Source organism: Somniosus microcephalus, chromosome 21 (genome assembly GCF_052327205.1).
Source record: "Somniosus microcephalus isolate GS21.2 chromosome 21, FLI_Smic_1.0, whole genome shotgun sequence".
Classification (NCBI taxonomy): Eukaryota; Metazoa; Chordata; class Chondrichthyes; order Squaliformes; family Somniosidae; genus Somniosus; species Somniosus microcephalus.
Window position 1 is genome coordinate 67,641,629 of NC_141007.1, and position 11,401 is coordinate 67,653,029.

Genomic DNA, 11,401 nt, shown 5'->3' on the forward strand with positions numbered 1-11,401 from the left:
CTCAAATTGGAGCAGCCCATTTTTGTTTCTAGTGTCTTTATCTGTGTGTAAGAGTGGAGATGAGGTGCCAGTTGCATAGTCTTCAAAGTAATATTACAGGAAACTTTGGTTTATCCGGAGGTTGTATGTCCGGAATACTCGATTGAACGGCAAAAATCAGGAGCCGTTTTCTATAAGTTTTTTTAGTTCTCGTTCTTTTTTTTTCCCAGTCAGGCACTGCAAGGTCTGTAGCTATAGCAACAGCTTCAGCTAGAGACGCTTGCAGCTGCAGCCGACTCTTTAGAAGCTGTTGCTAAGCAACAGTGTTTGTTGTCAGATACGGAGATGAAAACCTCCGTATGCTTCAACATTAACTTTGTATGTCCGGCAGTTTTGATAGATCGGCAACACGCCGGTCCCATCGGTGCCGGATATCACAAAGTTTCCTGTATTTAGCTACTTTTTAAACTCATTTCTTCAAATTCTCCTACCCCCTCCTCGCAACACACAGTTTAATCTCTTCCCCTCCAGCTCGTGTTAGTATGTGATTTCATAGGCACAAGCTGTATGTGGTCATCTAAAATGTGAGTCTAAATTGCAAGTGTGGGCAGGCTGTGGAACTCACTGCCACATGGAGTGGTTGTAGCAAATAGCACAGATGTATTTAAGGGGAAGCTAGATAAGTACATGAGGGAGAAAGGGATAGGAGGATCTGCTGATAGGGTTAGATGAAGTAGGGTGGGAGGAGGCTCATGTGGACCATAAACACTGGCACAGACCAGGTAGGCCGAATGGCCTGTTTCTGTGCTGTAAATTCTATATAATTCTATTTGCCCTTTTTTTTTTGTTGCCAACTTTCCAAAAGAGTTTTTGTTTATCTTTGAATGTGACTGTGTCTGTGTGGCTACCTACGGAGGTTTCTCCTCGCCGAGCATAGTTCTGGTCTTCCTCTGACCTCTCTTACTGCTGTCACCATTGCCTTTTTTGCCACTATCTTTGCCTGATATTGTTTCCACAATAATCAGCAGCATTGGTCCTCTCGTGAATATTCCATTCATTCTTTGTCAATTCACAAAGGTCATCAGCACAATCTAAATCTTCTGGTCGTAGCTCAAAGAATGGTACAATTACTGGTGTTGGTGTTGGCTCACTAATTTCACACACAGATTGTTAAAAGCGGTTTTCCCAGGATTTAGGAAGAAGTTGAAAAAGAGTCAACCTAGGATAAGCGTTCTATTCTTTGGAGTGGGGTTTAAACCTGCAACCTTCTGATTCCGTGCCACCACTAAAACAAGACTGACACCAAAGAGGAGGAGAGTGCCAGAATAAACTTGAGGCTATGAGTGTGAGCAAAAAATGGGAGGTGAGGAGAGAAAAGAAAAGAAGTGTGCCTCCTTCAACTTGAGAGAAGAGAGCTTCCATGTCACTGTGACAACATATCAGCAGTTTTAAAAACCTTTAACCATCAGCCTTGGTAATGGAGAGCGCCAAGACATAATTACTCAATGTTCCCTCTGGCCTGGAAATATTTGTATGATTGACAGTGAAATGATGTTAGTGAAAATGGCTGACAATTAACGAGCACAACCCTGAAATTCCTGAGGAAGTCTTTGGGGTACTACTGCTTGCCCAGTGCGGAAGTCTTCAATCCCGTTGGAAATCCCACAGTCAGGGTCATTTAAACGGGAAGGGTGGGCCCCCTGCACTGCTTCCGGCATGATGGGAGCACATGTGCCTGACCAGGGGTGGGCGGAGGAGTTTGGCTGTGGCCAGGTGCTTCAGTGATCAGGGTGGGAGCTCTGAAATCTTTTACAGCTTGTTATTCACATAACTTAAGAGCAAGCCTGACGCACACTTAAAAAATGCAGTCATTCAATATGCCACTCAGAATCTTGGCCTCTGAAACATCACACCCAATAGGTTTGCTGCAAACGTAAGTGCACAACTTGAAAGTTGCCCCATGGCTCGAATCTTACCCAGTGTCATTTATGCATATGCCAATTGACGGAGGTTGTGAGGCAAACAACTTATTTAAATGAAATTACCTGACCTATAAAAGCCCTGATGGGCCCTGTGGCAGCTTGAAGTTCCTCCCCTTGCCCTGAAGAGGTAGACAGGGCCTCGGTTTAACGTCTTATCCAAAAGACGGCATCTCCGACAGTGCAGCACTCCCTCCGTACTGTACTGAAGCGTCAGCCTAGATTATGTTCTCAAGTCTCTGGTGTGTGGTTTGAAACCACAACCTTTTGAGTTAGAGGCAAGAGTGCGACCACTGAACCAAGGGTGACATGAAAGTAGGTTAATGGACAGTTAATCTCTGGAAGAGCATCAAAGCCATTTTCCAAAGTTGGTACATGGTGTAAAATCATATACCACATTACCTGGGCAACCTTGTCACAGCTAGGTTTCAGCTGTCAATAGTATAAAATAGTACAAAGACCCTGTCCACTCATGGCTCTCTTGGTTGGGTCATTGCACTTGCCTGTCTGTGTTGCTGTTTCACTTTCTCTTCCTAAGAAGTACTTTGGGAACAGGAGCTTGTGCTAAGTAAGCCTCCAAGAGCTGGCCCCAATGTGCTTGGTGTTTCTTCAGTTACAAATTCTCAGCACCACCACCTGTAGCAAAATATGCACGGACCAATTTATTAATATTGCACATTCATTCTTTTAAAAATAAAATGCATTGTGGGACACTGTCATTATGATTATATGAAACCTAATAAAGATATGCCTTTGGATTATTGTGGGGTTAGAGTAATTTAATGTCATTTTATTTTTCGTTTTGGAACCAGATCAAAGACATACTCACAGAAGAGAGAAACAGTTTGGCAGAAGTCATTCGTCAAGAGTTTGCAGACCGGTTGGTATGCACTGAGGAAGAAAACAAGCGGCTGAAGACCGAGGTGTCTGAGGTGAGAGCACGTCACCGGTTGGAGGTGGAACGAATCACTAAGGAGAAGGAGGATGAGCTGGAGGAGGTCCATAAACGGTGAGATGAAGCATGTTTAGATTTGCAGGATCCTAGAGGCTCAGATTTACTCCAATGCCAGATTAATGTTTGAACGTGAAACTGTGATGAAGTCCTGTTCTTGGAAAATAATTCTTTATAATGTGTAGAAGTTGCACGTGCAATATCTTTGTGTCAGTAATGCTAATTACATGTGCAATATCTTCTAGAGGAATAGAATTTAAAAAGCAGAGAAGTTATGTTAAACTTGTATCGAACCTTGGTTAGACCACAGTTGGAGTACTATGAACAGTTCTGGTCTCTATATTATAAAAAGGATATAGAGGCATTGGAGAAGGTGCAAAAAAGATTTGCAAAGATGATACCAGAACTGAGAGTATATACAGGAAACTTTGGTTTATCCGGAGGTTAACTGTCCGGAATGCTCGATCCACCGGCAAAATTCAGGAGTCGGTTCAGTAAGTTTTTTTTCTTTTCGTTACTTTTTTTTCACCAGTCAGGCTCTGCAAGGTCTAGCTAAAGCTGTTGCTTAGCTACAAAGACGCTTGCAAGCTACGGCCGACTGTTTAGAAGCTGTTGCAACAGGGTTTGTTGCTAGATACGGAGCTCAAAAGCTCCGTATGTTTTAACATTAGCGCTGGCAGTTTTGATGGAACGTCAACAGCTCGGTCCCGTCGGTGCCGGATATCACAAAGTTTCCTGTACTTAACAGGAAAGGCTAAGCAGGCTGGACTCTTTTCTCTAGAAAAGAGAAAGTTGAGCGGTGACCCGATATAGGTCGTATGAAAGGGTTTGATAGGGTAGACGTAGAGAAGATGTTACCACTTATGGGGAGTCCAAAACTAGTAGTCATAAATATAAGATAGTCACTAATAAATCCGATTGGGAATTCAGAAGAAACTTCTTTACCCAAGGATTGGTTAGAATGTGGAATGTGCTACCACAGGGAGTAGTTGAGGCGAATAGCACACATGCCTTTAAGGGGAGGCTAGATAAGCACATGAGGTTGAAAGGAATAGAAGTTGAATAGGGTTATATGAAGTAGGGTTGGGAGGAGGCTGGTGTGGAGCATAAATGCTGACATAGACGAGTTGGGCCAAATGGCCTGTTTCTGTGCTGTACGCTCGATGCAACAGCAGGTCACTCAACACCTGCAATGGGAAGATTAATGTTAGAGATGGAATTCTTCATCAGAACCTGTGACATCGTGGCTTGCTGGCGTTCAAAACTGATTCACCTTGCATGACAGTAACCGTGTGAATTTGTTTTTTCTGTTTTAGAGTAAAAGTTGCTATTGTAAAGAAAGAAGAGGCAGTGAATAATCTTCGAAAACAATATGAAGTGAGTGTTATTTTTTTTAAATCAGCTAAGTATTTATTCCCTCGCCTGTTTTCAAAATTGTCACCGACTACTTAAATTTGAGCATACAGAATCTGTGGCATTCGGTTGTGTTTGTATCATACTATTAAATAGCAATCAGTCAAAGTGTTTGCTGGTCTGGTCTCATAATTCTGAGGCTTTTTTAAAGTGCAGCGAACTCTACTTAAATGAATGCTTCATGATATTGATGTACAATGGACCTATTTTCAAATACCAACCCCCCCCCCCCCCCCTTCTCCCCGCCCCAAAACAAATACCCTCTTCTTCCCGGCTTTACCATGAAAAGAAAAATATTAAATTTACCACGTCATGGCTGAATTCCCAATCGGGGTTAGGTTCTTTCTTCGGTTTGAATGGAGGAGCACTGCATTTAACCTTTTGGCAGTCGAACTTGATGCCATTTTTGCTTCTAAAAATAGACTTGCATTTCTATAGCGTCTTTCACGATCACCCGACGTCCCAAAGTGTTTTACAGCCAATGAAGTACTTTTCGTTGGAAGTGTAATCACGATTGTAATGGAAATACACCGCCACTCTTGTCCAGTAATAAATATGGACTTGGGTGCTTCTTTAGTTGCATTAATATTGGGCTTGATAGGGTTCTCGGGCTTCTGGCTCCGAGTGCCAGAGCTTCACACAGCCTGCTGGATTTGCTAAGGGCTATTTTTTTCCTGGATCTTCCTTAGTGAACCCAGCAGATTTACTTCGGATTGATCACCTGCCTTGATGGTACCAAAGCCAATATAAAAGCAGCTTAGGCGGGGGAAAGGATGTTTCCAGTGAAGCTTCTCCCTAATTATCCCATTGCTGATGTTAATTAGCTAGCTTCCCCATGAGTATGAAGACCTAAAAAGGCTTGTTTTTAAATGGAACTCGAAAATAGAAGTAAGGCGCCAAATATTTCCTCACCTGGCAGAATTCAGGCTTTTACATTTTTATATAGATTATATAGAATAGCTGACATTTGAGCTAGTCCCCCCGTTCACACTCCTCCTTGAAGGAGCGTGCACCCAGATAATCTTTTAACTCTGCTGCAGACATTTCCGCCTGCACGATTCAGTCAGCCTCACAATACCTGCCCATTGGCATTCTAAGCTGTGAACTGCCTGTTCAGTGGCTGCACTTGTGGGCCTTGTGCCTCAAGAGTATAAAGTGGCAGAGAGATTGGATTTTCATTGCTAACTGTTTAAATCAGAATATATATTTTCAAAAAGAAGACGACCAAAAAGAAGTAAACAGAATTTAAAGTTCTTAAATATTTTATAATAAAGAAGTTACGTTGTGTGTGCCACTATTTGGAGTTTTGTATCCATCGTTCCAAGTTGGAAAAATTTAGCACTTTTGCACAAAAATTGTACATTTTTATGTAGAAATCTGGAAATGAAATGTTTTAGCATTGTTAGATTTTACAAAATAGGCTTCAGTAAAGAAGGCCCTTCAGTCGATTTGGTTTTATACTAAATACCATCCCTATCATCACCTGTTCACATCAACCATTTCTATAAACCCTAAGCCAGCTACCCTAGCAACCCACTTCACCTTTTAGTCACCCTCTCTGGAAAGGAATACTTCCTGATGTTGTCCTAAATTTTGCCATTCATTTCCCTTATATATTCATCATCATTCTCTGTGTTTAGGCCGCACTTAAAAGAGCAGACCATCTCGAAGCCCTGCTTGAGCAACAGAGAAAGCAGCTCCTTGGCAAATGAACGTGGAGACCAGTTTAGCAGAAGCCATTGCGTTCCCAGAGACCATAAGCATCGCACTGGGAGTATTCGCTCACTGAGTTGCTCATGTGATGTGAACAAGTGCGAGCCGTTTGTGAAAATGCCAAGAGAATAACACTAATTTAATGTTTGTTTTTGATCAATAATCTCGCTGTGGTTCAGTTGTCCAAATCGAACATTGTATGTTTGCCTAAACAGTCTTTTAAAGAAAAACGGTTTTTATTTTTCTACATTAAGTACTGTAATATTTTCCCAAATTGCAGTCCTTGTTTTGTATGTTAGCTGTAATGTGTAGCATGATGGAATTTATTTTAAAAAAAGTCAACTAGTTTCAGTATTGTGCAGCAATTAAATGACTCATTTCTTCAATTCACTGATTCAAACAAATGTTTCCACCCAGCGTGAATCAAAGTAATTCAGTACCAAGCTGGACTGAAGGTCTGACAAATAACTGCCAACATTGTTTTTCCCCACAGTGTAAGTGTTACTAAACAAATGAGATCTGCTGCAGCTGGTACAATCCTTCCTCCCTCAACAGATAGCCATGCCATGTCTTGTATAACTCCTGAAGGCAGTAGCTGCAGGCTCACCAGCACCAGTACCGAGGAAGGCGGCACACCACAACTTCTAGGGCAGCAGCTGACTTGATGCATCGAGGATTGAGTGTGTAACACATTCCGTGGCAGAAAATTACACAGGCCACTGTATGGGCCTGAACAGTACTTTGTTAGTGAGCCCTCACCCTACATAGATGAGAACAGAGGGCGTTGCATTCTTTTGCACCTGTCACCTCTTTCCCACCGGCAAGCTTGCTCTATGAGTAAGAGTGCAATGTGAGCTGGCGTGGAATCCACTGCTTGCGTAGAATAACTATGGGGATCCAGGGTTAGATCAAATTATCCACTGGGTCCCATTTGAGTCTTTTACCTTTAGTTGAGTATCACGTATGTTGTCTGTTTGCACCAGTGCATTATGATGGGTTTTCTTTACAAGCGAAAACACAGAGCCATGAATGAAAGAGCTTTGGTAACAATTCACATGAACAGCAATCTGTATTTATATGTCAGAAAGAGTTGTGATAAATACTCACTGCAACCTTCTGCAGGCCCCAAGGCATCGGTGAGTACCATTTAAGTCACCAAATAAGATGCATTAGCTTCGGGCTCTTGTGATATTCTTGAGATCAAAGACTGAGACGCTGCTTAGTTTAAACTTGTCTCTACCGCTACATACATCAGATCTATTTACACCAAAATGCAATCTGTGAAGCATCAGAAGATGTGGTCGCAGAAGATGTGAGCTTGAGGGTCACCTGTAAAGAAACCCTTTTTTAACCTGTTGAAATATTTGATACCTCTTAACTTCTAAGAGGCAAACTCTGATGAGACTTCCCAGAAAAATAACAGGAGATCGGGAAAGGAAGGAATTTTCACCAATGTGCTGGAATTTTAACAAGTTTTAACAAATTAAAGACCATGGGTCTGCATAAAATGATAGAAATATTCGACAGCAGGTAAACTAATACATTTGTGCAGAGATCAGGGAGCTGAAATCTTGAGGAGTAAGTTGCAATATTAAAAAGAAAATCAATTCACTAGAAAGGCTGATTCATTCCCTACAAAGAAAATGGGGCAGTAATTCCTCCCCAAATGCGTGAGTACGGAAGGGGTACTCGCGCGTCTGGCCGGAGGAAATGCCGGTTTTCAGCATGCACAGCGCATGCGCTGAAAACCGGCATTTCCTCTCCTCTAACCCAAGAGTTGAAGAGGCTAGCGCGTGCGCTGTAGGGGGCAGCGCGTGCGTCTTGGATTTCCTCTGTTTTGGGGGGATTTGCGCATGTCTAAAGGCCTTCGGTCTTTACGCTTGTAAAAAGCACACGTAAGTATTTATTTTTACAGGTAAGTGGTGTTTTAGTGTAATTTAGAATTTTTTTTCCCACAGGTTTATTATTTTAAAGAATTTACAATAAGGTAAGTTTAGTTTTAGACCCTTTTTATTAAAAATTTATTTTTTTCAACAAAAAAAAATTATTGTTTTAACTTTTTTACTTATTTATACTTAATTTAATGATTGGGATGTTTTTTAAATTTTTATTTAAAGTTTAAATAGTGTTTTGGGCCCCCGTAGTTTTCATGAGTTTGACAGTTCTTACTCTCAAACTCATGAATGAACCTTCCCCTCCCCTGATTGGTTGTACAGTGCTCACCTAATCCCAGCCGGCACATCGCACTAACTATGCCGCTGGATCAGGTAAGCACAGCGCGCCGACAGCTGAACCAGGCCTGTGACAGGAAATGCAAGCAGGCCCGGGCTTCAGATGTCAGCGCGCAGGGTGAGTGCAGATCGGGGGCTTGCACGCGCGGCAAGCCCCCGACACCAAGTTCTGGGCCAATGTGTAGACATTGAAGATGGGTTCATTGCCAGCATGTAAGGGTATTGGGAATTCTGGAGGGTTTGGGGCGAGGGACAATAGTTACATTTATCAGAAAGCTTTGGTCATGTTTTTAGCAATCTATCCCAGTCTCAAAACAACAGCCAGGACATTGGTATATACTAAAGGATCACGAGATAGTTATGTGTGAGAAGGGCCATTCGGCCCATCTTAGTTTATCCATTCAGAAAGACTTTATGGTTCCCCTTTGCTACACCCAGTTGTTGAATGAGCCCAGGGCTTTTCTCTCCGTGACCATTCCGTGCATTGATCACTATTTGTATGAAGAAAACGTTCCCGATATCGCTCTTAAATTTGTCTTTTACAAGTTTGAACCAGTGTCCACTTGTCCTAATCTCACAGTTTAATTTGAAGTAATTTCCTGACTTTACCATTTCAATATGGATGGCTGCAAATCATAGAATGGTTACAGCATGGAAGAAGGTCATTCGGCCGGTCGAGCCCGCGACGGCTCTCTGCAAGAGCACTTCAGCTAGTCCCACTCCCCCGCCCTTTCCCCATAGCCCTGCAAATTTCTTTCCTTCAGATACTTATCCAACTCCCTCTTGAAAGCTGTGATTGAGTCTGCCTCCACCACCCTTTCAGGCAGCGCATTCCAGATCTTAAGCACTCACTGTGTAAAAAAAAAAAAGTTTTTTTTTACGTCGCCTTTTGTTCTTTTGCCAATCACCTTAAATCTGTGTCCTCTGGTTTTCGACCCTTCTGCCAATGGGAACAGTTTCTCTCTATCTATTCTGTCTAGACCCCTCATGATTTTGAACACCTCGATCAAATTTCCCCCCAATCTTCTCTGCTCCAAGGAAAACAACCCCAGCTTCTGCAGTCTATCCACGTAACTGAAGTCCCTCATTCCTGGAATCATTCTCGTAATTGTTTTCTGCACCCTCTCTAAGGCCTTCATATCCTTCCTAAAGTGTGATGCCCAGAATTGGACACAGTACTCCAGTTGGGGCTGAACCAGTGTTTAATACAGGTTCATCATAATTTGCACACTTTGTACTCTATACCTCTATTTATGAAGCCCAGGATCCTGTAAGCCTTTTTAACTGCTTTCTCAACCTGCCCTGTCACCTTCAACGATTTGTGCACACATACCTCCAGGTCTCTGTGTTCATGCACCCCCTTCAGGATTGTACCATTTATATGTCCTCTCATTCTTTCTACCAAAATGTATCACTTCACACTTTTCTGCATTAAATTTCATCTGCCACGTGTCTGCCCATTTCACCAACCTGTCTCTGTCTTCCTGAAGTCTATCACTCTCTTCCTTACTGTTCACTATACTTCCAAGTTTTGTGTCATCTGCAAATTTTGAAATTGTGCCCTGTACACCCACGTCCAAGTCATAATATATATCGAGAAAAGCAGTGACCCCTGGGGAACACCACTGTATACCTTCCTCCAGTCTGAAAAACAACCGTTCACCACTACTCTCTGTTTCCTGTCACTTAGCCAATTCTGTAACCATGCTGCCACTGTCCCATGGGCTTCAACTTTGCTGGCAAGCTTATTATGTGGCACTTTGTCGAACGCCTTTTGGAAATCCATGTACACTACGTCAACCACATTACCCTCATCAACTCTCTCTGTTACCTCATCAAAGAACTCAATCAAGTTAGTTAAACACAATTTGCCTTTAACAAATCTGTGCTGGCTTTCCTTAATCCACACTTGTCCAAGTGACTGTTAATTTTGTCCCTGATTACTGTTTCTAAAAGCTTCTCCACTATCGAGGTCAAACTGACTGGCCTGTAGTTGCTGGGTTTATCTTTACACCCTTTTTTGAACAATGATGTAACATTTGCAATTCTCCAGTCCTCTGGCACCACCCCCGTATCTAAGGAGGATTGGAATATTATGGCCAGTTCCTCCACCATTTCCTCCCTCAATTCCCTCAGTATCCTAGGATGCATCCCATCCGCTCCTGGTGATTTATCTACTTTACAGCCAGCCTTTCTAATACCTCCTCTTAATCACTTTCTATCCTATCACATATCTCCACTACCTCCTTTACTATGTCTATGGCAGCATCCTCTTCCTTAGTGAAGACAGATGCAAAGTACTCGTTTAGTACCTCAGCCATACCCTCTGCCTCCATGCATAGGTCTCCTTTTTGGTCCCTAATTGGCCCCACCCCCTCCTCTTACTACCCTTTTACTATTTATATGCCTATAGAAGACTTTTGGATTACTTTTTATGTTGGCTGCCATTCTATTCTCATACCCTCTCTTTGCCCCTCTTATTTTCTTTTTCACTTCTCCTCTGACCTTTCTATATATAGCCTGATTCTCAGATGTATTTGCAACCTGACATCTGTCATATGCGCTCTTATTCTCTATTTCTTTCGTCATCCAGAGAGCCCGGACTTTAGTCGCCCTGCCTTTCCCCCTAGTGAAATGTACCTCAACTGTACCTGATCTATTTCCTCTTTAAAGGCAGCCCATTGTTCCATTACAGTTTTGCCTGCCAATCTTTAATTCCAGTTTACCTGGGCCAGATCTGTTCTCATCCCACTGAAATTGGCCTTCCCCCAGTTAAACATTTTTATTCTAGATTGCTCCCTGTCCTTTTCCATAGCTAATCTAAACCTTATGATGCTATGATCACTGTTCCCTAAATGTTCACCGACTGATACTTGCTCCACTTGACCTACCTCATTCACCAGATCCAGATCCAGCAATGCCTCCTCCCTTGTCAGGCAGGAAACATACTGATCAAGAAAGTTCTCCTGAACACACTTCAGAAATTCCTCCCCTTCTCTGCCCTTTGCACTATTACTATCCCAGTCTATATTAGGAGAGTTGAAATCCCCCATTATTATTACTCTATAGTTCTTGCACCTCTCTGTAATTTCTCTGCAAATTTGCTCCTCCATATCTTTCCCACTATTTGGTGG

The 11,401-nt window shown here is 42.4% G+C and overlaps 1 protein-coding gene across 5 annotated transcripts in view; it reads left to right on the forward strand.

The window, feature by feature from the left end:
* cep131 (centrosomal protein 131) overlaps positions 1–6,161 on the forward strand; it is a 94,856-nt gene extending 88,695 nt beyond the window's left edge. For all 5 annotated transcript variants that reach the window (XM_085963834.1, XM_085963836.1, XM_085963835.1 and 2 more), the window contains 3 exons: positions 2,771–2,967; positions 4,227–4,287; positions 5,964–6,161. In XM_085963834.1, coding sequence (XP_085819960.1) covers positions 2,771–2,967; positions 4,227–4,287; positions 5,964–6,035 — 330 coding nt within the window. In that variant the 3' untranslated portion in view covers positions 6,036–6,161. The remainder of the gene's footprint in view (positions 1–2,770; positions 2,968–4,226; positions 4,288–5,963) is intronic.
* The last annotated feature ends 5,240 nt before the right edge of the window (positions 6,162–11,401 follow it).